This window comes from Odocoileus virginianus, chromosome 7 (genome assembly GCF_023699985.2).
Source record: "Odocoileus virginianus isolate 20LAN1187 ecotype Illinois chromosome 7, Ovbor_1.2, whole genome shotgun sequence".
Classification (NCBI taxonomy): Eukaryota; Metazoa; Chordata; class Mammalia; order Artiodactyla; family Cervidae; genus Odocoileus; species Odocoileus virginianus.
The window spans coordinates 18,622,825-18,648,827 of record NC_069680.1 but is presented as its reverse complement, the minus strand read 5'-3'; the positions used below and the strand labels follow the sequence as shown (position 1 = coordinate 18,648,827).

At 44.7% G+C, this 26,003-nt stretch overlaps 1 protein-coding gene across 3 annotated transcripts in view; it reads left to right on the top strand.

Annotated features, from left to right (window-relative positions):
- The window catches only part of GFRA1 (GDNF family receptor alpha 1), a 225,161-nt gene extending 202,053 nt beyond the window's left edge, over nt 1-23,108 (top strand). For all 3 annotated transcript variants that reach the window (XM_070470252.1, XM_020897148.2, XM_020897149.2), the window contains 2 exons: nt 20,004-20,057; nt 20,994-23,108. In XM_070470252.1, coding sequence (XP_070326353.1) covers nt 20,004-20,057; nt 20,994-21,149 — 210 coding nt within the window. In that variant the 3' untranslated portion in view covers nt 21,150-23,108. The remainder of the gene's footprint in view (nt 1-20,003; nt 20,058-20,993) is intronic.
- The last annotated feature ends 2,895 nt before the right edge of the window (nt 23,109-26,003 follow it).

The window sequence follows — 26,003 nt, the reverse complement described above, 5'->3', positions numbered from 1 at the left end:
CATTTCCTTCCCCAGGGAATCTTCCCAACCCAGGGATCTAACCTGCGTCTCCTGCATCGGCAGGCAGATTCTTTACCACTGAGCCACCAGGGAAGCCCCTTGTATGCTATAGCACAGCATTTACAGATTGGTAGTAGGGGCAGGAGAGTGAAAAGTAAAAGTGAAAGTCACTCAGTCGTGTCCGACTCTTTGTGACCCCATGGACTGTAGTCCATGGAATTCTCCAGGCCAGAATACTGGAGAAGGTAGCCATTCCCTTCTCCAGGGGATCTTCCCAACCCAGGGATCAAACCCAGGTCTGCTGCATTGCAGGTGGATTCTTTACCAGCTGAGCCACCAAGCAAGCCCAGTAGGGGCAGAGGGTGATTCAGTTTGGCTGTCTTTAACCTCTGCATATAACCTCTTTAACTCATACATATTAGAATATTTGAATATTGAATTTGAATGTTGAATATTAGAATATTGCAAGAATCTCTATCTGATAAGATCTTCCATCTTGGAAAAACAGCATGCCTTACCCTTCTACTGCCCCAGTACCTCATCAGGCCTAAACAAAGTCCATCTGCCCGGATAGGGCCAGACCAGACCGGAAACGATTTTGAAGCTCTTCCCAGACAGGCCAAACCCCAAAAGTCTCAGTATGGCAAGAAGGCAATTATCCAACCCTGCTAAATACCCAGGACACTGCTGGCTGTGACCAAGTGAAAATTTTAAGTGTTGAGTTTTAAAAGGAAAGCTGCCAATGGGTGTTCTGTAAATCATTTGTGCCAGAAGACTGACCCCATTATGTCAGCTAATCCTGGAAATACAGGAGGTAAATTTAAATCTTCTAGCATGAAGCACTTAATCAATATTCTAAATGTTTTCCTTGCAATTTATGCTAGCAGAGCAATGGGGTGCTTTGGCGTCCCGTTAATCTTCTGGAGAAGAGGCGCTAGAGAGCAAGGCCAGGGTGGTGGGGTTTTGCACAGGCTGACTGCTGGGAGGATGGGAAGCTAAGAAGGAGATAGGGAGAGATGCTTATTCCACACCCGGCCCCTTGCATGGCGGACTTGTCCCCTGGACTCATGCCATCCTTACCTGTGGTTAGAGCTGCCTGGCAGGTACCTCCTTTTCAGCCTGTGGTTGACAACCTCAAAGTTGCTTTGCTGGGAAGAGCTTGAGCTTTGGAGTTGGTTGAACTTGAGTGAGGTTCCTAGCTCACTTCCCATTGCTCTCTGCCCTGGGGTATATTTCTTACTGTCACTAAATGTCTCCTGTAAGTTATCACCCACCTCTGGGGTTTGTTGTGAGGATTAGAGAACTAGTGCCGCTACGCCAAGGGCTCAGTGTGACTAGCCAGCCCTCTGCACTTGGAAGTGGCCACTGTTACCATGACTGATGAGCTTTAGCTCTGGATCTTGGAGCCATACAGGAAGGTTGTTCTCTGGTTTGGGCGGGGCGGGGGTGGGGGTGAACATGGATGAGGAAAGATGAAGCCCTTTAGGTTTTGCTTCCTTAACTTGCGAGAAGGGTTTGAACCTCATGATATCCTGCTGGTTCTACTATGTGGTCATTGTAGAATGTCCCAAGGAAGGAGGGGAAGGGGAGGAATATTCTATGGACAGCTGGCCAAGAAGGAAAGGAAACCCAAGACAATAAAGAAAGGACCTGGGATTAGAACTGTTTGAAATTCCATCCCTCCATGCCCAGGAGTCTCATGAGAGAACCACCTAAAATCAGACTCTTGGTGCTGTGAACTTGGAGCCCTGACAGTAGTCCTGTCTTGGTCCAGCCTGGGTGTCAGAGTAGGACTGTCTGCCCTAGGCCACTGCCACAGCTCCTGAACTAGTGCTGACCTTGGGAAGAGGTGACACGCTGGTAAAAAGGAAGCACTCTCATTTGCTAAAAAGATAGTGTTTGAGAGCTAACCCTGCCTCTTAGCCTCAAAGACCAGGAGTTTGCAGTCTTTCCTGTATCTGCATTCCACCAGCGCTCTTATTTGCCTAATATTTATCTTTAAACTCAGTGTCTTTTAATAGGTATACTGTTAATAACATTTGTGAAACCAGAATCAATGCAATAGCTCTCTATATTAAAAAAATCATTATATATATTAAAGTAATAAAAATGTTTTTTATGCTACTAAATAATGTCCCATATGCAAGTGGTTCCCAAACCCCACTTTAGGAAACATTAAAATCTACTCATATGACAGATCCTAGAGCTATTTTCTTTGGTAATTTGCATCACCTCTGCTTTTTATGGTTTTGTATTAATAAAGCAAATATGCAAATAGTTCTTTCGGTGGGTCAAGAACTATTCTAAGCACATTACATAAATACATATATATATATGCTATATGATGCTGGGAAAGATTGAGGGCAGGAGGAGAAGAGGGTGACTGAGGATGAAATGGTTGCATGGCATCATTGATTCAATAGACATGAGTTTGAGCCAACTCCAGGAGATGGTAAAGGACAGGGAAGCCAGGCATGCTGCAGTCCATGGGGTCACAAAGAGTCGGACATAAGTGAGCAGCTGAACAACAATATGTGTGTGTGCATATATGTTGTGTATATAAACTCATTCAATTTTGGTAGTAATTTCATGAGGTTACTACTGTTATGATTCCCATTTTTCAGATGATAGACTTGAGACACAGAGAGCCTTGATCAGGAGAAGAGAAAGTGAACAGCAGCCTATTTCTCCTCTGTGCATTTTTAATTGGCTGTACTGTATAATACGTAAATTAGAACATTTTACCTTTTTGTTTCTGGATAACATTTTTCATTCAATAGAGACTAAATCAGTCCCTAAATTCTTGTTGAACATCTGGCAGATTGAGGTGCCAGACTGGTTCATAAACCAGCATAAAGAAAGGTAATGATGCTTATTCTGATGCCAACTGGTGTCCTGCGGTACAACTCAATTCTGACGCTAGCCCCCTGAGTTAGCACAGATGCTACAGGTTAAGGGCACGGTCCCAACAAGACTGCCCACTTCAGATGCCAGCCAAACTTCAGGGGTCTCCAGGCCACCTGCTTTTCTGACCAACTGGCTAAAAATTCAATTGTGGAAACTTCCATAAGGGCTGTTCAGTGACCTCTTGGCTAGGAACTGAAGAGTTCTGTAGGTCAGGCTTACTCAGTTTCAGCCCTGTTAGCCTGTTGGCCTGGTAATGCTTTGTTGTGGGGGTTGCCCTGTGCCTGGTAGGTTGTTGAGCAGCACCCCAGGCCTCTGCCTTCTAGAAGCCAGGAGCCCCTTTCCTCAACTGTGACAACCAGAAGTGGACCCACACACTTAGCAAGTGTCTCCTGCAGGACATATTCACCCCTGGTGGGGGACCACTCAGGTGGCTCAGTGGTAAAGAATCCACCTGCCAGTGTGGGAGACACAGAAGACTCGGGTTCAATCCCTGGGTCGGGAAGATCCCCTGGAGGAGGGAATGGCCACCCACTCCAGTATTCCTGCCTAAAGAATCCCATGGACAGAGGAGCCTGGCGATCTGCAGTCCATGGGGTCACAAAGAGTCAGACATGGCTGAGCACACACACTCACCCAGGAAATGAAGGCTGCTTCAAAAGCCCTCTTTCCTTTCTACTAATATCAGAGACGGCAGTGTGTGAGAGTCTTCTCGGGTTTCTTCCTTGTGTGTGGTGAGGAACATCAGGAGATGGAGGAGTAGACGGGTGCATTGGACCAAATCTAAGTTGTGCCAGCAAGAGCAATGAAAAGGGGCTCTGGTGACCACCACATGCCCAGTTTGCGACACTTAGCTTCCCCAAGGCCACACCCACCTCAGAGTGAGGCCCGTGATAGAGTACTAAGCGGTGTTAACAGAAGTATTTGACCTGCTTCTCATCATTCAGGGACCCACAGGTGTCTGCGGCCTTCGGACCGTCTCTGAGGCCTCAGCCCTTCTGAGTGATAATTTCACCCATCCAGCATCCCAGATAAGTGCCCTGCTGGCGACACGTCAAAAGACTTCTACTCCGCAAGCAGAATGGATAGAAGTGTTTAGACCAAACTGCAGTTGGGTTTCTCCTGCGTGGACTTTGAGGCTGGGAGAGTTTTAGGAGGGGCTGGGACCCACTGGGATCATGAGGCCAGTGCCAGATGGGTCAGCACTGAGCCCTCAGCACATGCGCTGAATCTAGATGAATGTGACTTCTGGGTGCCATTTCCTGGGCCTTTTGTTTACGAAAACAGTCTTGGTGCAGTGTGTTATTTGTGGCAGTTGCTTTGCAGTTTCTGTGAGGTTGCCGTCACTTCTGTGTAACACACAGTGTTTTCTAGCACCCACTGTTGTCTTGTGTGTCATAAAAAATAAAAATTTCCAAATTTTGGCTGCACCTGGAGTTTCCATTGCAGAATGCTCTCCTGCTCAGAGGGAGTTTATGTCCTGGGAGAAATGAGCTGCGGGGGGTTGGAGGGGTGGGGATGGTCTTCCTTTAGCAGAAGCATGAAGCCTCAGGGGACCCTACCCCCCGGCGGCCCCTGGGTTCCCCCAGCAGCCTGCTGATGGAGCTTGGGACCAGACTGCCAAGTGGCCCCGGGGCCCTGTGTGATGGGCCCAGCTACTCACTGCATGGAGACTGACAGTGACCTCCTGGGACTTAATCTTCCCGGCTTCAGGTGCCAGCAGATGAGCTCAGAGGGAAGCTGTATCCCAAAATCCACCCATGTTAGCCCTGGGAGGAAATAGGCTGTTGTAAAAACACTTTTGGAAATAACTGCTTGTAGAGCGTTTTCAAAGCCCTTCATCCAGGAGAGTGCTTGAATTCAGAGTTCAGAATTGGGTAGGACTCTGATAAGGCTGCCATACAATCCAGCATTCCAGAACGCATTTTCAACTGTGTAGTCAAAGCCTATTGGAAATGGAAGCTTTCAGGGTAAAATGGGCACCAAAACACAGGGATTTCATCTCGGAGGCTAGACTTCCTAGTAGGTACACATGCACGTCACCCTGTAGCACAGAGTACAGTGTCATCTCTTGTGTTCATTTGCTGGGGCAGCCTTAACAAAGTACCTACCGTAGACTGAGCAGTGAGACAACAGAAATGTATTGGGTAGGGAACCCGAACAAACTTTTTGGCCAACTCAGTCCTTCCCACAGTGTTGGCGGCTGGAAGTCCAAAGTCAAGGTGTCAACAGGTTTGGTTTCTCCGAAGGCTTCTCTCCTTGGCTTGTAGATGCCTTTCCTTCTTGCTGTATCCTTATGTGGCCTTTCCTCTGTGTGTGCACACCTTGGAGTCTGTGTGTCCAAATTTCCTTTTTATATAAGGATGCCAGTCAGATTGGATGAGGGGCCACCCTAATGGCCTCATTTTAACTTAATTGTCTTTTTAAAGATCCTGTCTCCATCCATTGTCACCCATGTGACCACCGATAGTCATATCCTGAGATAACTGAAGGTTAGGAATTCAATGTGTGAATTTTTGAGCCCATAACATAACGCATAAGTGGCAGGTGCTCAGCAACAAAACATTTGACATTTTAAAAATCTCGCCTATGGCGTGACTTTAAGGGGAGAAGTTTGCTGTTATCATAAGCAATTCTTCAATCCCCAGGGCTCTGCTAAGTGTCCCCTGTGCAGCCTTTGAACATGAGAGGCTCTGACTGTTGGTGGTTCTATGGTTGAAGGAATATGGGGAGAGGAAAGGCACCTCCCTAGGGGACCAGCTCTCCTGAGAAGCCTACAAACATCAGGTGTTGTCTGCCTTGCTGAATCAGATGCTATCAGATTTCGGGCTTCTGCAAACTTAATTCAAGTAACGATTTCTTTGTGACTGGTGTATTTGCATGGTAGCTGACTTCAGTTCAACATATTGTTGGAATCCACAATACTGTAATTTAAGATTATTTTATCAGCAGTAAAGGGTTTTATAATTCATTTAAAAAGTTGTAATGGGCTCGAGCATCTTCAGTATAGTTTAATAATATAACATTTTATAGCTGGCTGTAAAATTTCAGATTACGATTTTAGCAATTGCGCAATTCTATTTTATAGTTTAATAATTGTTCAAATGAAGGAGAGTGTAAAGTTCCTAAAAACCAATTTAATGACTGAGAAAAATAGCCTTTATCCAAATCTATTGTACACCTTTAATGAACCCAGATGTCACCTTCTCAACAAAGGCAGATCGCGACATCTATTTTTCTCAGCCACAAAGCCCTGCAAATTAAGCACACAGAGTACAGTGTCTCTGAGTTATAATTTTCTCCTTTTTCCCTCTTATATCCCTAATCTCCTAGAGCTGGAATAAGCCTGTGGCCCCCACGGGGTGAATGGCAGCCAGGCCAGTAAAAGTTTCAGTAGGAACAGGGAGTAAATTGACTTTCTCTCAAGAAGATTCTGCATTTTACAAATAGCCCCTTGATCTCACCACTTCAACCCCAACTCTTAACTCTAAGAAGTTAAGAAGTCTTGTATAAATGCCTCCAGATAACCCCCTACTTCTCCATTCTGCGGTGTAAGTGGCAACATGGGAATCCCTACATTATTACATTGCTCTGCTATGCTTAGTTGCTCAGTCATGTCCAACTCTTTGTGACCCCATGGACTGTAGCCCCCCCAGGCACCTCTGTCCATGGGGGTTCTCCAGGCAAGAATACTGGAGTGGGTTGCCGTGCCCTCCTCCAGCGGATCTTCCCAACCCAGGGATCAAACCCACATCTCCCACATTGCAGGCAGATTCTTTCTGAGCCACCAGGGAAGCCCGCATGATCATAGAATTGTACACTATCATTGTTGTTCAGTTACTCAGTCTGTCCGACTCTGCAACCCCATGGACTTTAGCACACCAGGCTTCCCTGTCCTTCACTATCTCCTGGAGTTCACTCAGACTCACGGCTGTTGAGTCGATGATGCCATCCAACCATCTCATCCTCTGCCACCTCATTCTCCTCCTGTCCTCAATCTTTCCTGACATCATGGTCATTTCTAGTGTCGGCTCTTCACATCAGGTGGCCAAAGTATTGGAGCTTCAGCTTCAGCATCAGTTTTTCCAATGAATATTCAGGATTGATTTCCTCATTACATATAATAAAAGTGTTGGCATATGGTATCAGGGAGAAGGCATTGTGTCATGTTATCACTGGAATTATAGTTCGTGTTATTGTATTTTGGGGGTTTTCCAGGTATATCATCCCACCACTAAAGTCAGTAGATAAGAGGTCCTGGGCCAGGTATGCAAACCCAATAACCATTGAGCATACAGAGCATACCTTGGGAATTCAGTCCCAGAATGGTTGGGTGCAGTGTGTTTCTCCAGGGTTGTGAGGATGGAGCTCTGGCTCAGAGCCCTGTTTTTGTTACAGAGAAATAGCATCAATCAGAGGAAGCCTTATGTGGCTGGAATCCTTTCTCTTTGAGATGCAATCTGAGGACTTGGGGCCCACAGCCTGTTTCTACTCGGTTGTAAGCAGCCATGTCTGTTACATGAATAGTGGGGAGGCTGACTCTGAACTGCCCACCTGAGAAGTAAACAGCGGAGTGGTCATCTGTAGTGACTGCAGCCCATCTCCTGCATCACCTGAAAATGATGCAAGCTTATCTCCTTTTCTATCTCACACTCAGGGCCCTCGTTGATTGTTGTTGTTTAGTCCCCGAGTCATGTCCAACTCTTGCAACCCCATGGACTGTAGCCCACCAGACTTCTCTGTCTATGGGATTTCCCAGGCAAGAATACTGGAGTGGGATTGCCATTTCCTTCTCCAGAGAATCTTCCTGACCCAGGGATCAAACCTGCTTCTCCTGTGTTGGCAGGCAGATTCTTTACCAATGAACCACCAGGGAAGCCCTGCTCTAGATGATACACCCTTCTTAGTCAGCTCCAGAGAATTTCTAGTTGAAATTTGGTGTTGCTTAGGAACAACATAAGGCTGTCCATTATCCAATGGCATTTGGATATCTTTTGGCAGGTCAGGGTCATCTCAGCATTGATGCCACAACTGAAAGGCACTCTTGCTGCCCAGGGACAGGCATGTGCTCCAGGCTTCAGCTGCTATCTGCACTTATTCCCCACCCCAGCACTCGACAACCCCCATGTTATATCAGGGGAGGGTATCACTTAATAATTCTGGATTCCTTTGGAGAGTCAAGGCAAGGCCATCATTTGTTTTTCTCCCAAACCAAGATCACATTCAGGTAATATACCTCAAGCCTTGACCATGCCGATGCTGGACAAGGGATCATGCAGATGGTGTATCAAGAGTGGCATGGTTATTTCTCAAAGTTGCTTTTTTAGGAAAAAGAGGCCATGTGCTTCGAAGTAGAAAATACTGAAGGACCAGACTTCTTGCTACAATAAAATTGGGCCTTCCTGTGGACTGCAGCAGACAGTAGTTTCAGCTCCTCAGTCCTTGGATTCATCGTCTGTAATATGGGGGTAATGTGCAGGCCACCTGGAGGGTTGTGATAAACAAATTGAAATTCTTAAGCATAGTAACTGAGCCTCCAGCACAGTAACTGTTTATATCATTATTTTATCCTCTTGGGTCATCTGTGCTGACCATGAGACAGAAGGAGCCTTTACGGAGGGACCATTCAGTGGCTTTTATCCCAGAATAATCTGGGGAATGAACGTGGGCATTGTACAGGGTGTGGACCCTGTGGAAGTGGGTCTCAAGTTGAAATAATTTCACATGGTCACCCATTTATGATGTGTTCTCCTAAACATTTTTGGTTTTTTTTGCTGCTTTTCTCAAAAAGGGAGAATAACCACTTAAGGATGGGGAGGGGAAGAGTAGGCCCCCTCAGTGCATTCTGGGAAAAGCCATCAGGCTACCAGCCCCTGTGGTCCAGAGGGCAGTGAGGCCGGCCCATCAGAGGGGTAGTAATTCAGCAGTTGGACAATTGCTTAACCCAATTGCTGGGTAATAAACATGCTTAATAAAAAGGAATAGGACGTCTGCACCATCTTGGCTATAAATATGTTCTCTTGTTCTGGGGAACCTACAAGAATACCTCTGAGCACACTTAGATCGCATACTATAAATAAATCCAATTTCTTGTATCCCCTACTGACCTTTTATCCTTAGGACTTCTAACCAACAGTGCTTCCCTGAATAATAGACTGTGCCTGTGTGTGAGCTGTGGAGCTCACTTGTGGGAGGAAAATGGCTCTGGTTCTCTTGGGGGGAGGTTCAATGAAGCGTTCCCCTCCCCTGCGTCCCTCCTGTTTGAGGGCCAGTCACATCGTGGATAAGGCTGGAGAGCGAGCTCAGGATGGTGGGCACTGAGGAGACATCGCAGGATTTTCCCCCAGGGCAGCTGTCCCCTGCCTGCCCCTTGGCTTCAGGGACCTTAGGTGTGACCTGACAGATGCTCACCTCTGGGGACTTTGGGGGAGCAGAACCCACCAGGCCTGGCTTGACCTCTGATCCCTTGGGTTGACTCTAGGCTGCCTCAGTCGGCTCTGTCCATGCTGGCTGTGTGACCCCAGGCGTCTTACCCTTATTATTCTAAGGGTTGACTTAAGGAACATGGGTGATAATAGGTAATGAGAACCCTAGTGGCTCAGATGATGAAGAATCTGCCTGCAGTGTGGAGACCCAGGTTTGACTATTGCTGGGTGGGGAAGATCCACTCAAGGAGAAAATGGCAACTCTCTCCAGTATTCTTGCCTGGGATATCCCATGGACAGAGGAGCCTGGCAGGCTACAGTTCATGGGGTATGCGAAGAGTCAGACATGAGTGAGTGACTTAAAACTTCAGTTCACCCTGTCTGGCATGGAGTTAATACGCATGAGTTTTACATTCGGAATCAAAGAGATTCAAACCTCAAGACAGCCACTCAGAGCTGGGGAAACTTGGGCAGCTCCCAACCTCTCTGAAACCCCTGTGTCCTCATCCGTACCAAAGGGGACTGCCCCTCTCAGAAAGTCATCTGAGTTCTTAGAGAGCATTCAGTAACACGTGGATAGAATCATTATCAGTGGAGGCTATTCTTAAAGAGTAGCAGCCATGATCATCACAGTCATTATCACTATCAGTCTACTTGGTTTTCCTCTATTTTCTAGAACATTTTTCTCTGGCTATTAAAAGCACAGTTTTTTAAAAAAGTTTCTCAGTTTTTTGCCTTTACTTGGTTTCTTGCTGCCTCATGAATGCTCTATCTTCCCATCCAGCAAGTGAACAAAAGCCCAGGGTCCGTTCTGTCTCCAGACCTGGGCGTTTTATATCAAACCTTAGTGCCACCATAAGTCACAGAGCCATTACAGGGCCACTCTCAGCTGCACATAAATGCACAGGAGAAAGAGAGGCTTAATAAATATTATCTGATGGTGATGAGGGCGCGTGTCTGATGAGATTGGCTTTATGCACTTCTCATCAGGGACCACGATGAATCTTTTCTGCTGCTGTCTGCACACTTGCATTTCTGAATGCACATTTGGGAAAACATGCTTCCTTTTGGGGCTTTCCCCCCAGTCACTGTTACACCATGATCACTGAATATTGGCTTTACAAAGCTCCCCCACCCCAAACCAAAATGTCTGTTTCAAGCAATGTTTGGCATAATCTTCCTATTAATTGGGCCTAATTTTCTAAAATGCAGCTCATAATTGCTTCTTGTCTGAATATTTTACTAATCAAGCAAGTTAAGCATGAATGAAAACACCCGGTTCTCTGGTGTAATTGGCAACTTGTGTTTGCCCCAACTTGGGGGAAAGCGAAATAGATGTAAGATGATCTGGTGAAGTTAGGGAAAGAAGAAAGGCCAGGCCGAGTGCCACGTTAAGCTCCCTGCTGTAGACAGTGTCTGCACACAGCGCTACTTGCCATCCTGCCATTAGTGTTAAATTACAAGCACCAGGCTGCAGACATCCTTTTATGGTGTGTGGGAGACTGACAGGCAAGCCCGAGGGACTGCTTAGCTAATGGAGGACTGTTGATATATCTTACAGGACTGTATCTCTTTCATCGCATTCATTTTTAAATCCGAGGAAACACAGAAGATCACGAGCCAGTTCTATTCAATATCACGTTCACAAGGCAAATTAGCTGAAGCTTTCGCATTTTTCCCACCCCTGCCTGAATCCGAGAACACTAAGCTTAGGGACCGTAGAAGAGCTCGGAGATCATCAACAGCAACTTGGATTTTTAAAAGCACTTCCAACACGAGTATCACATTTGATTCTCACAACTCTGTGAAGTGGACAGCATGGTGCAGTTATAATAATTATAGATGATGGTTGAAAAGCCAGGACAGGACCTTCCTAACCTGTGCTCTTTATAGCATACCATATCAATCAAGCTGGTACCAGGAGTGAGTTCTAAATCATTCAATTTAGAGTTCTCAATCAGTTCTAGAAGTTCTAACTGACCCACATTTAACCAATTCACCACATAAGCCAGCTTCGCCACCGTTCCCCTATAAACATCCAATGCCCAAGGCAAGCTGAATGCCCCACACTAGGGGCCTCTCTCCTTCTGCTCACCTGGGCCCCTTGCTTTCTCCAGTGGAGATGCAAGCTTAAAAGATTCAGGATCATTTATTGTTGAACTTTTAGGTGCTGTTGTATTTGGTATTTTGCTTACCTATTTTAAAAGGAAATGGCAGCCCACTCTGGTATTTTTGCCTGGAGAACCTCATGGACAGAGGAGCCTGGAGGGTCCATAGGGTTACAAAGAGTCAGACACGACTTAACCACTGAACATTTTAATTAAATAAGCTGACTACAATGTAGTTTAAATTCCGCTTCCATTTAAAAATGGCTTTGGATTAGGTGTAGGCCAAACAACAATAAAAGACTGAGAAAAAAAATTTTAAGTATAGGGAAATTGTGCACTGAGATTCCTTGGTGGGTATCAAACAGAAGTCATTCCTGTTTTAAAGAAATGAAAACTGGATGTTGTAGATTGCAAATGATAGGTGTAGCTTAAGCAGAACGTAAGCCAGGGAATTCCAGTCAGCAAACTCTTTTTTTAAAAAACTTTTCAAAGTGGCCTTGATTATGTATCCAAAAATCAGTCATTGTATGACATTCAATTTTTAAATTAAAATGTTTGATACAATACAGGCAGTGGAATATTACTTGGCCTTAAAAAGGGGTAAGATTCTGCAATATGCAACGATGTGAACAAATCTGGAGGACCTCGTGATAAGTGAAACCCCATCACAGGGACAAATACTGCATGATTCCACTCTCATGTGGTATTTAAAATAGTCAAACTCATGGAAGCAAAGAATCGAATTTGTGTTTCCAGGGGCTGAGGGAGGGGAGCATAAGGAGATGTTCAGCAGGGCCGAAGGGTCAGCTATGCAAGATGAGTAAGTTCTAGAGGCCTGCTGCATAACCTCACACCTGTCCGTAACAATGCTGTGCTGTACACTTAAAAATTTAAGAGGGTAGATCTCACGTGAAGTGTTCTTACTGCAGTGATTTTAAAAAGGAGTTTCTAAATTTCAAAAAATGGATACAAATGTGTAATTTTAAAGTGATTTAGTGATTTTGCTCTTTAACTTAATTTCTTTAATGACCAAGGGCCCAGCCCCCAGGGCTGTCAGGTTAGAAAGTTTCTACTCTAGGCTTGGCCGTGCATGCTAAGTCAATTCAGTCATGTCCGACTCTTGGCGACCCTGTGGACTGTAGCCTCCCAGACTCGTCTGTCCATGGGATTCTCCAGGCAAGAGTACTGGAGTGGGTTGCCATGCTCTCCTCCAGGTGATTTTCCCGACCCAGGGATTGAACCCACATGTCTTATGTCTCCTGCATTGGCAGGCGTGTTCTTTAGCACTAATGCCAACAGGGATTGAACCTGCACCCCCTGCATTGCAAGGTGAAGTCTTAACCACTGGACCACCAGGGAAGTTCCTCAGGCTTGGCTCTAAGCTCAACCTAAATTGCAATGTTACACTTGGAACAACCCACAGATACCAAGTATCCAATACCTTCTAGACTCTAGAACATGAATCCACATCACCCAAACACACACTCACTCATGCAGTGAGTTCACTGCACTCTGGTTGTTGGAGGCCTTGTCTGAACAGCCCAACTGGGATCTGAGCCTATGCTTTCTTGGGATGAGGAAGTATGCCTTCAGGCCTCCAGTCCTCTCCCACCCCCTTCTTATGACTGGCCTCAACCTGCCCAGAGTCTGCCAGACTAACTAAACTTGGCACCCAGTGAGCCTTCCGAAACCGGTACTGAGTGAAACATCTTTATAAGGTCTTCTTAGAGCTTCATATAATGAAAGCCTTTTGGCTGAGGTTCAGGTAATATGCAGACACAGTGTCTTGGGGAGTAGGTAGACGAGACGTGGTAGGAAAGCTGCCCAAGGATTATTTCACTCCCATCTCATTAGTTCCCTCCTCACAGACCCTCCACCCCTTCCCACCCCATGGGGCTGGCAAAAATCAGCTTGGAGGAAACAGCCAAACATAGGCTCTGAAAGACAAACATCCAAACCCAGGGGCTCAGAGCAGACCTTATTTATGTGTCCACTTGTTTTACATGCTGACTTGACTACACATTATTCAGACCAGTGGTTGCAAGCAGTTGTTACTAAGTTCATAGCAAAAGCAAATCACCCTGAAGGTGAGTTTCAAAACAGACAGGGACAGGGGTTTTAGAAAGGCTGGCCAACTGCTTGTGACCTGACCAGAAACAAAACATCTCCTGCCTCTCCCAAAGTCAACAGGCAAAATCCGAAAAGCTGAGAAGTGTGCCACTGGGCACACGACCATTACTTTGCTCAGATCCACTAGGCAGGCAGCTTCTTTTTTCTGTCTTCTTTGTGTGTGTAGAAATTAATTTGGGCAAATAGGTGTCACGTGCACATACAGAATTGTTACATAGTAAGGTGTACCCATAAATGTCTATAATCAGGTGAATTCACTTTGTTAAAATGCAGTGTGAAAAATGAGAAAGTAATAACTGATTGCTCTGTTATCCTTCAAATTAGGTACACAGTCTTCTTAGGCTGTTTTATGAGAAGAATATAAGATGTGCAGATTTAAATCGAGAAGTGGCTTTGAGTTCTGGACTATTTCAGAAAAAGCTCATGCGATGGTTTTCCCTAGCAACGGTCCAATTTGTGCTACAGAAGAGGCTCGTATGCTGATAAACTGGTATTGACAAGTGTGATAGATACAGCTCGGTATTTAGTGAGTGCTGGAGAGGAAAGTTGATTGCATTTTACAGTCTGTGTATTTCTCTGTTTATTGCTTGTATTCTGTCATTAAGCAAACAGGTTCTTAATATAGCAAATCTCTCTAATCAGTAAAGCAAGGGAGAAAAGAACCAGAAGCATCATTAATTATGACCATTTGGCTGCAGCCTGGGCAATCTGTTGCTATTGGATTGAGCAACTTCCTCCAGTTTTATTTTCTGGAGGTAAAGCAGAAACTGGCTTTTCTTATACATGGAGGAGAGTAGAGAAATGTTCCATGCCCTGCTGGCTGACAGCTGCCTAAAAACCCAAGATTAAACACTAGTCCTGGGGCAGCAAAAGCCAAGCTGCAAGTGGGTATGCTCTTAAGTCTCCAGTTTCGTAAACAGAGCAAGTGTGCAACTCCAAAGCCTGACCCCACCCGAGGCTCTGGGAGAGCCCACTGTGGCCAGAACGCGTGGGGCACGCGGTGCCTGATGAGTTAGCTTGACAAAGAGTTCTGGGCTCTATGTATGTCTGAGCATTCTGTACAGGAAAGCAGTCGGCACCAGGCAGGCTTTCCAAATGCTAATCACAGGGTTAAAAAGCAGGAGAGTCATCGTCTGACTCCAGGTAACAGAGATTAATAGCATCTAATGCATTTATTAACCCTCTAGTGCCAGGGACTGGTGGAGTCTGGCTGCAATTACAGTGACATGGAAATTCTATTACGTGACATGCCTGGACTTGGGGATTACTGCCAGTGACAGTTTTATAAGACTATTGGAGGGATAAGGGTTGTGAAGAGCCTAAAGACCAAGTTCCAGAAAGAGAGAAAAGCTACTGGTTTGTGGATGGGTTTCTCCAGCAGCCTGTTCACTGTCTCAAGATGAAAACCTCGTAGTCCCGTGTTTTGGTGGTGTTGTTTCCCTCAACTTGGAGGCTTCTCTCATAACCACATAGCTATGAATTAGGTGATATGAAACCCTCTTTCATAAAAGAGATTAAATAATTCATTTTTCAACATGCTGGAACTGTGGGTAAAATTGACTTTTAGAAAAACTGAAATTCATTCTCTTCTTTTGTATCCCTCTTTAAAAAAAAAAGTTCATATTTTAAAGCCACAAACTGTTCGGTTTGGTGTCTAGATAGATCTAGCTAGTCAAGCTTTATGTTGGACCCCTGTCTGTCTGTCTTTCTTTTGACTGCTCCACACGGCATATAGGATCCTAGTTCCCAGACCAGGGATAGAACGGAGTCCCCTGCATTGAAAGGCAGACTCTCAACCACTGGACCACCAGGGAAGTCCTCTGTCTTCTTAATAAGCAGGGCTTGGCAGATGGAACTCGTTCCATTACTACACTCCTGCTTTTATCAATTTAGGACTTGGAAATGGTGCTCTCCCAGTTTCTTCTACCTTACCTTATACTTTGCAAGGTCTCAGTTTTTGTTGGTTTGTTTTGTTTTCAGTTTTCCTGGGACTGTCCCAGTTTTCATCAACTGAGTCCATGTTCAAAATATGTAAATTATCTTTGTAATAGTTAAAAGTGGGAGATGCCCTGTAATTGTATCTGTTTGCATTTATCAGACATGACTAGTAAGACAGTGATAGCTGATGTTTTAAAAAGCACTCAGGATTGTTGTCATTGTTCAGCCGCTAAGTCATGTCCAACTCTGCGGCCCCATGGACTGCAGTAGGCCAGGCGCCTCTGTCCTCCATTGTCTCCCTGAGTTTGCTCAAACTCCAGTTTATTGAGTTTGTGATGCTATGTAGCAATCTCATCCTCTGCCACCCCCTTATCCTTGTGCCGTCAATCTTTCCCAGCGTCAGAGTCTTTTCCAATGAGTTGGCTCTTCGCTTCAGGTAGCCAAAGTGTTGGAGCTTCAGCATCAGTTCTTCCAATAGTCATTGGAAGAACCAAGATTAAACACTAGTCCTGGGGCAGCAAAAGCCAAGCTGCAAGTGGGTATGCTCTTAAGTCTCCAGTTTCGTAAACAGAGCAAGTGTGCAACTCCAAAGCCTGATCCCACCCGAGGCTCTGGGAGAGCCCACTGTGGCCAGAACGCGTGGGGCATGCGTCTTCCAATGACTATTCAGGGTCAATTGCCTTTAGGATTGACTGGTTTGATCTCCTCACAGTCCAAGGGACTTTCAAGAGTCTTCTCCAGCACCACAATTTGAAAACATCAATTTTTCAGTGCTCAACCTTCTTTATGGTCCAACTGTCACATTCATACATGACTATTGGAAAAAACTTTGACTATATGGACCTTTATCAGCAAAGTGATGTCTCTGCTTTTTAATACACTATCTAGATTTGTCATGGCTTTCCTTCCAAGGAGCAAGTGTCTTTTAATTTCATAGAGGAAGTAACAGATTGCTCAGGCTTCTACAAGGGACTTCAAGAGCTGGATTTTCTTAAGTGGGCTCTGGATATGCGTAGGGGGATTTTTGACCCTTGGTGGTCACAGGAAGGATTCAGAATGAATACAGGACTTATAAGCATGCAAGCTGCTAGGCATGCACAGGTATAAATTCCCAGGCTCTGCCCCTCCATCTGCAGCTTATGAACCCTTAGAGGCATTGGACACCCAGCTGACACCATTGAGTCCAAGCAGCAGACCACTGGCCCTCCAGCCCAGGTTTGGTGTGGGATTTAAAAGATCTCATGTCTGTGTGCAATCTGATTCATTTATGCAAGTGTTATCTGCCCTCCGTGTCCTAATCATATCACAGATCTTACTGTGGTTCTCATGAGGTTCTGGTGGAACTCAGGGTCTTCTCTGCCCTGCCTCTGAGGTTGTGAGGGTTTCCGGGATCCCCCAACCTCTCAATGGGAAGCAGTGTCAACTCACTATATAAGCAGAGTATTTAGAAGCCAGCATACATGGACTGCTAAGCTTCTGGAGTGCTGAGTGCTTCTGTGGATTGGTCATGGGTTTGACAAGAGAGAGGGCATTTTCTCAGAGACTCTGCAGAAGCCTGGTGGCACATGGTTACTTTCCCTCAGCAGTTCATCCAGTTCTGCTCACAGAATAGTTCTTGAAGCCAGATGAGCTTGAAGTTGCTGCCTCTAGCTTTAATGAAACCATGGGGCTGCAGCGAGACAAGGCCAGAAGTTGACTATTTGCTTTAGACAGAGGCCAACAAGAGGCCTGTCTTGCAGGGAAGAAGAGCCCAGAGCCTTCACAGGCTTGGAGTTGGTCTCTAACCATTCTCAGACAGAAGGCAGGAGCCTGGGAACTTAGACCAGGGCACGTCTACCCAATTGTACAGCTGTAATCCTGTACACAGTTGAACTCTCAGTGACTAGTTTAGGACCAAAATTTACCTGTGTCAATGCAGAGTCCATTTAAGAAAATGAGTTAAAGTAGCAACAGGGTTGCAAAGGGTTGGACACGACTGAGCGACTAAGCATAGCACAGCACCAAGACCTTTTAAACTCCGTTGGTGGTAGCCCCTTCACAGTCAGGTAATATAGATGGGCATTTTTTCTAATACGTCAGCAGGTTCCTAAAGTGACTTAGAAGTGTAGCCAGTGAGTCTCTCAGATGGTGCAAACAAAGAGAAAAACACTGCAGTCTGTTGCTAATCATATAGAACAAAATAGGAGGGAAGCCCAGCCAGCCCTTGGATCTTAGTGGGCACTGCAGTCTAGGACACGGAGATGTAGCTTAACTGTGACAAAAGCACAGAAGCAAATTGAAGGATTAATGTGTCCCAGACAAGTCAGGCTGCCTTCTCTGCACGTGTTAGTGAACTTAGTTATGCAAAGGCCCTGGGCAAGGCTTTATGTCTCTTACAGATTAGGGGCTTCCCAGGTGGCGCTCGTGGTAAAGAACCTGCCTGCCAATGCAGATAGATACTGGAGACATGGGTTTGATGCCTGTGTTGGGAAGATTCCCTGGAGTAGAAATTGACAACCCACTTCAGTATGCTTGCCTGGAGAACCCCATGGACAGAGAAGCCTGGCCAGCAGGCTACAGTTCATGGTGTTGCAAAGAGTTGGACGTGTTAGTGAACTTCTTACTTATGCAAAGGTATTTAGCAAGGTTTTATGTCTTTTATAGATTACCGCCTAGAAAAGAAAAGACAGAATGTGATGTTTTGGGGCCATTTTGGTGTCTGGCACAATTCCAGCTTTGAGAAGAAATAAAATGTGCAAAGTTCTACATATTATTCTCTATAGGTTACAATGCAGTGGACCAGATTTGCTATTAATATAGATTAAAAGTAGGCTTTTGAGGAAGGCTCCATCCCTCTTCTGATTTGCCCTCTGATCTTCATATACGTAACATTTAGTGACCTTTGAACAGCCCAGGGGTGCTTCACAGTGTCTTTTTCTTGATGCCTGTTTAAAGGTTTCGATTTCATATTCACAGCTGGCATATGCAAATATTGGTAAAGATTATGATGCCTCCCAAGTAGCATTATGGTCAATAAATTACTCCTTGTGTGAATATAACATGATCTCAGCCTAGCATGTCTTCAACAAGTCGCAAAAGTTGTCCTGCAGCAGGCAGCCTGCCAGCGCATCCCCACAGAGCTGGTTGCCCAGATGCTCCTAGATTCAGGTGTGATGCTTAACCAGGGCCATCCTGTTGGCAAACGAACTCTCTGTCTTTTGCTACCAAAGGGCTCCTAGTTTCGGGGGAGGGGTATAGGAGGGTTTCTTTGAGTGGATTTGGGAGGCAAGTAAGTAGCACATGAAGAGTCAAGCATGCTAGGATCTCTGGGAGAAAGACTGGAAAACAGGAAAGAGCACGATTCCATTCAGAAGTTTCAGAGACCTGTATTCTAAATATTGACTCTACAACTTAGATCACTCTGTGACCCTGAAGAAGTCACTTAATGTCTCTGCTCTCTAATTTGTTTTCCTTTATAAAACAAGAGAGCTGTATTGGGTCAGCAGTTTTTATTATAATTGAGCAATGGAGTTTTTCCTCTAACTCAATTTCTCAGGTGGAAACCCAGTGGAAACTTGTTCCATTTGTGAGCAAATAGGGAGCTTAAAGCCCTCACAGCTCAGAAACTTATAACTGCCCAGGAAGCAGTTTTAAGATGGACAGATCTGGGGGTCTGTGATACCCTTCACCATTCTTGGAAGGGACCTGTCAAAGGGTCCTTGCCCTGTGCCTGAGGCCCCCAGCGCTGAGTGGTTTACCCACCAGAAGGCAGGCCCATGAGCCCAGGACCACATCCTTTTTGTCATATGCCCAACCCTGGGAAATTGTTCAGTAAGTGTTTGTGGACTGGAACAACTAATAAACAAATGAACAAATACACAAGATTCAGGAAGACCTATCTCTATATTACTGATGAATGAGAATATTTATTACAACATTTTTACCTAGAAGACACTTCATAAACATTAACAATTCAGAACTACAAATAAGTACAGGTTGTAAATGACTTTAAAACTTTTTTCTTTTGTGACCTGTGCACTGGCTTTGAGAGGGGGCGGGTACAAACTGAGGTGTATTTTGTCCAACACACCAAATTTTGAAGACTTAGTGTGAAAGTTTAAAGAATGTAGAAAAGTATCTCATTAATCATCTTTTATACTGGTTACATGTTGAAATGGTAATATGCTGAGTTAAAGAAAATGTTGTTAAAATTTTCTTTACCTGTTATCTCTTTATTTACGGGATTAATAGAAAAATTTTAATTATATTTGGGCTCATGATTGTGACTCACATATTTCTAACAATGACACGGCCTTATACTGTTGATCATCAATAACTACTCTTCCAAAATAGTTTAGTCGCTCAGTCGTGTCCAACTCTTTGTGACCCCATGGACTGTAGCCTGCCAGGCTCCTCTGTCCATGGGATTTTCCAGGCAAGAATGCTGGAGTGGGTTGCCATTTCCTTCTCCAGCTCTTCCATAGTATGTATGAATAATTGTGTGTTTGTCTTTTCCCAGGCACAGAAGCTGAAATCCAACATATCAGGCAGTACCCACCTCTGTCTTTCTGATGTAAGTTATTTCTTTCTGAGTCTCCCTGAATCTAGAAACAGAGCCTTCAGGTCCCTGGAACAGGGTATGATGTGAAAGGACTCAAAGACAACCAGGTTTCAGGCCCAGAAAAAATCCGAGTCTCCCTTGGTGTCCCTCTGCCCTTGGAGGCAGGTGCAGATCCTGGTGTACAAAGCAAGCGCCAAGTGTGGGATCCTCATCTCAGAACTGGACCAGCACAGATACCATTGTCCCGGTACCATGAGAACCTCTGTGACCACAGTTACATAAGTTCAACCGGCACAGAGAAGATACATAACACCTCTTGCTGCTTACCAGATGTCCCCTAGACTGCTCCTTTGACTTTCACAGCGACCCAGAAGTAGCCAGTGCGGGCCACGTTACCCTCCTCAGTTTACACTTATAGCTCATGGTGGCAGGATGTGGTTTTCTGGGATTGAGCAGGTCCTAGGGATGGGGATGAAGGGATCCATCCTGGGGAAGAACAGCTGTGCTGACTGAGAGTCCAGGAGCCTGGGTCCTGGCTGGGACTCTTGACTGACAAGCAGGGCAAATCCTCCACCTGTAAAGTCCAGGGTGGAACCAGCCAGTGGAGGGAAAGGCTACTGCCAGGCTCCAGTGCAGTTTGTGACTCATCTCTCTGTGAACCCCTACTTGCCTGGGCAGGCTTCCCGAGGTGATTCTTCCTGCCCTCCTTCATGATGGAGAGAGAGAGCGAGCATCCCTCCTCAGTCAGTGATACCCAAAGGGAGAATGGTTCCGTGTTGCACAGCTGATGGGTGACCTTAGGAGCACGGGTAAAAATCTTGGGTTGGCTTTGGTAAACCGTACAGCTAGTTGGGGGCAGGGATCGGAGAGAGAAAGAGTGAGGCTAAAATATGCCGTGATAGAACAAACACATGCAGTGGGTGATAATGAAAACATTCTTTCTTACAGCGTGATTATGAAAAGGATGGCCTCGCTGGGGCTTCCAGCCACATAACCACAAAATCAATGGCTGCTGCTCCAAGCTGCGGTCTGAGCGCACTGCTGGCCCTGGTGGTAACTGCCCTGTCCACCCTGTTGTCTTTATCTTTGGCCGAAGCATCGTAGCTGCGTTTACAGAATCACATGGACCTGTAAAAAGACAAAAACCAAGTTATCTGTTTCCTTTCCTCTTGTATATCCGAAATTCCAGTTTTAGGAGCTCAGTTGAGACACTGCTAAACCAGTTTCATCCTACTGGAACTTTTTTCTTCCTTTTTTTTTTTTTTTCCTAAGAAAGCTTCTTATGATCCTTAAGGCTTATATGGGATCCCCAGATACAGTGCTACATTCCACACTCAGAAGGCTTTGGGGCACGTTGGATTGTAAAGGGATGGTTTATTGTTGATGTGGCTATAAAGCAGACTGCAGCCTTGGTTTTCAAGATCCTGATAAGGATGATGATTTTTAACAGTTTCACTCTGGTCTTGACTAGCTAGAGAAGGAGTCAGTATTCCTAAAGAACCTTCTATATCTCCTGGAGTAGGTTTGCCTTTTGATGACATGACCATACCACGGCAGTGGTACGTGGAGGCCAAACTTTTTTTGTCACAAAGCGAAGATTCTCATCAAGACAATCTTGATGGACTTTGTACAAACAAGCTTGTACCAGTGTTCTTTCTATATGTATTAGCGTTTTCCACGCTGATGTTTATGTACAGTAAACAGCTCTGCACTCTCTTACGAAAACAAAAAAACACCTGCTACATCCAGTGTAGTGTCTGTCTCCTAGTCAAAATAGAGAATGAGAGTGGGTGTGAGACTTCACAGAACCTTGAGCATTGAGACAGTCTCCGAAGCCTTACTTGAGTGAGAAGCCCTTACACTAACAAGAGTCAAATATAGCTGAAGCATCATGCTAATAATCTTTACATGTATGAGGTTATATGTAGAAAAAAATTTTACTACTAAATGATTTCAACTATTGACTTTCTATATTTTGAAAGTAATGATATTGTCTTCATTTTTTTTTTTACCGGTGGTTTAATACAAAATACATGGAGCTTGTTGTCCTTACATAAGTAGCATTAGCTCCGATGTTGACTTCTCGAAGACAGGTCTTCAACAGCAGACTCTGAGGAGCCTCATGCTTTAGCAGAAAGCTCTGCATCACGTTACTGTGGATAGGCAGCAGGAAACAGAGCAGCCAAGCATTGTCTTTCATCATTTCTGGAAACACAAGCTTGCATACCTGTGGGAAAACTGGTGGCCACTCGTCAGTGTTCTGCAAACTCTACAAATGGCACCATTGCCAGTTGACACAAACCAGGACCTTGGTTTTCATGTTACCTGACAATGGCAGCTTTGACTGGAACGGGAGACAGGACATGCTGCCCTGTCTTCGGAAGCAGATCCATGCCCAGGATACACAGCTCTTTTCCTAAGGATTGTCTTGACTTTCAACTGTGATGGCTTGGCCGCTCTGTGGATCGGTTTGGTCTGAAGTCATCAGATATCTGCTTGCACCGTGTTCTGTGTCCTCCGTGATAGACTGTGACTGACTCTGTAAAAAAGAAAAAATGTTTGGGGGATCAAGAGGGTCACGGTCACCATTAGGTCCATGGAGATAAGCTGGCCCAGAGACACAGAACAGGGACTCTGGATATAAGGCATCTGACTTGTTAACTGCACGTCTCTTCCATCATTCTCTTCCTTCAGTGAATAGCCCCGAAAGTGCACTTCTGAAGTCTGGTTGAAATGGTGAGGTTTGAAATCTACAAGGATCGAGTGCTAGTAGCCATGTTTCTTTGCAGCTGAACAGAGGCGAGGAAATTCCACCCAATAGAGTGTCTGAAGCGTTGGCTTTCTTCCGACATCAGTAGAGTGGATGGAGGAGGAAACCCACAGTGCTCATTTCATCCTGATTCCCTTTGCCGACGGATGATTCCCTTTACCTTGTAAGAATTAATCCAATTACTAGGGTGGGAAATCTGTTAAACCCAAGATGAAGGCATAGTCTTTTAGCTCTGTTGGTGTTTGAAGTACATTTATATCCAAATGTTAATAAACATAAATGTATAATACTAAGTACCGAGTTTTTTCACTTCAAAATGTTTTCAAGGGAAATTCATCAAACAAATTCGACTAGTGAAAGGTTTCATAAAGACTCGTACTTTGAATAAACACATTAAATGTGTTGAAATACTTGGAATTCCAGTCATCTGTGAAAACATATCTCTTCAGAGCATATTTTGTTTTAATTAAAGTATCTGTGTATCTACATTGGACTAATTGCATAGAGGTCAGATTCTATGTAATCTACTGTAGAAAACTATTGATTACTTCTGTAATAAACAGCGTCTCTAATTAGCTTCAGATGACCAAAGAGGAAATGGAAGTTACCAGAGCTAACAAGGGTAGCCTTCAGTGAAGAATGCATGGATGTGCAACACATAAATTAAATTGTAAACAGCCTCATGTTTCACCAACATAGATCGCATTTTTCTTCAGAGATAGAAGCACATGAGAGTTACCAAGTCGTCAGTCTGAAAATAAATTACTGACAAAATAAACAGGGGGAAGGATGTTCCATGACAACTCATTAGAGAGATTCTTATAAAATCATGCCAGGACTTTCTCAGTGGTCCAATCGTTAGGACTCTACATTTCCTTTGCATAGAGTGTGGGTTTGATCCCTGGCCAGGGAACTAAGATCCTACTTGCTTCTCAGTCGACCAAAACAAGAAAAATCTTGCCAAGCAAGTGTTTATACCATCTGGGGTGACCTCAGTTTAACATGGTGACCTAGAAACACGATCATTTGCCCCAGTACTGGAACAGGCCAAACCTTTTATCTTCTCTGGCTTCCTCTGGCAGCACTGAAAGCAAAAAATGATTCACTACTTCCTGTCCTTCATTGCCCTGCATTGAAGGTGCCACCAAAATCCAAGAACTGTTTGCTGAGGTTTGGGCCTGTTGCAGAAAGCATCTCATAGTTGATTTTGGCAAAACATAAAATAGTAACTTAAGTGCATGGAGACCAATGGCCCCCAAATCAAGTCTAGCCGTGCCCCACTCGTTTCAGAGAGGAAAAAAAAAAGCAAGATTGCAAAACCAGTTAGAAGCACATACAGTCCACTTGAGAATGTTGAGTATCTTTGACCAAGAGGTGTTGGAGGTGTTGGAGCGTTTAAAATAGAGCACATGAAGGAAGAAGGGCACAATAAAGAGAGGAAATTCAGAATGCCACCCGAATATTTATTTTTCCATATTTGATTTTTTCCAAGGCTCTAGTAGAAAAAGCGTAAGTTGAGAATGACACAGATTATTTTTCATTAAGTATAGCAAACTGTATCCAAAGTGTGATAGGAATGTGGTTTCCATTTAGGGAAAAAAAAAAATTTTTTTTTTTTTTAAATTCTTAATCCTGTAGTAAGAAATGTTTTAGAAGCTGTGTCTTCAAGCTCATCAAATATAGGCCACAGCTCCTCAAGAGCTGCTGTGGCCTTTGATCTGGTCTATATTAAGATTGTTCCTATCCTGCACATGCTCCAAGGATGGGTTGTCTCCAGCTGTATCCCCATCCCCCACCTGCCCCTTTGTAGTCTAAATCAGACACTCCCAAACACTCCATCTGCTGAGCTAGGGAAGTGGGGGAGCGGAAGCATTTCTGAGTCAGTGTTAAGTGCTTGGGAAAAGAGATGTAAGAGCAGTGGGAGTTTATATAATTAGCAAATTCTTTTCTTAGAATCCAGCTAACATGTATTTCTGTTGTTATTATTTACAAAATAGTGGCCTCCAAGGAGCTGTCTTTTGGAAAATAAGTATTTAAGTCAATAAACTGTGGGGCCAGAAAATGCCTGTTTAAATGAAAGCACAGTTTCTCATTCTCTTTCAAACTGTTCTTGATCTCTTGGATTCATACAGCCCTGATCTTTATTGCTTCTGCTCTTTGATTAAACAAATGAGACCATGTCAGACCCACCGTTTCAAAAAAACCCCAAAGCAATGACAACACACAAGAGTGAATTATCAACGGCCCAAACATGATGTTGGCCAAAGGGCCTGAGCTTGGAGAGTTTGAAGAGGTGGAGCAAAGATCAAGGTGCCACAAGAGACCACGTGCTATGGCTGAATGATGTGTGCTATCTGATCCAAAAGGAAACTTGTCCCAACCAAACAGCCAGAGTTCCCTGAATTAGATACCAGTCCCTTTGCAAAAAGCAAGCCAGAGCTAATATCTCAAGGACAGAGGAAGAAATTCCTTTTGCGAAATTCTGAAACAGCTGGGAATTTTATTAGACACCCTTACCAGCTATGTTTCTCTCTCCTCCCTAAGATAAGCATCTAGTGTGTTTATCTGATACTTCTTGACTTTGACACAGCTTTTATTCTCAAGTAACCATTTGTTTGAAGTCTGTTGTCTAGGATTTTCAAGACGACTATACCTCTGAACTTCATTCTCATTGCAGAGGCCTTAAATCTGTGGATTTGGCCACTGCCTCCATCCTGGGATGTATTCAGTGAGGCAGCTCATTGCCCAAGGGTCGTTAACTTAAGATACCAGCTGATTCCCTTTTTTTGCATTCTGATTATTGATAACCCCAGTCCCCGCCCTTGTTACTTATTGCCCAAGTAATTAACAGAGTCCCTTCCCATCAGTTCTTCATTGTAATCATTCTAAATTTAGTCCTACCCAAATTAATTCCTGTTCAGTCAGATGCTGGTTTGACACGTAACCCTGGCTTTTTGAAGCCGGAGAAGTCTCTCTGAGGAGCCGGGCGATTTGAAGATGATGCTAATCCCTGAGTAGAAAGTTCATCCAGCCAGCCCTCTCCCGAGCTCCCTCTTCTGAACTCCTATTGTCTTGTCTGCTGCATCCCTTGGTTGCTCCCAGAGCTCTTTGTCGAGCTTCTCCTCCCTCCCGGAGATAGCCCGGGTCGTTCAGCGGGCTGCACCACCTGCACTTCTGATTGCTCTGAG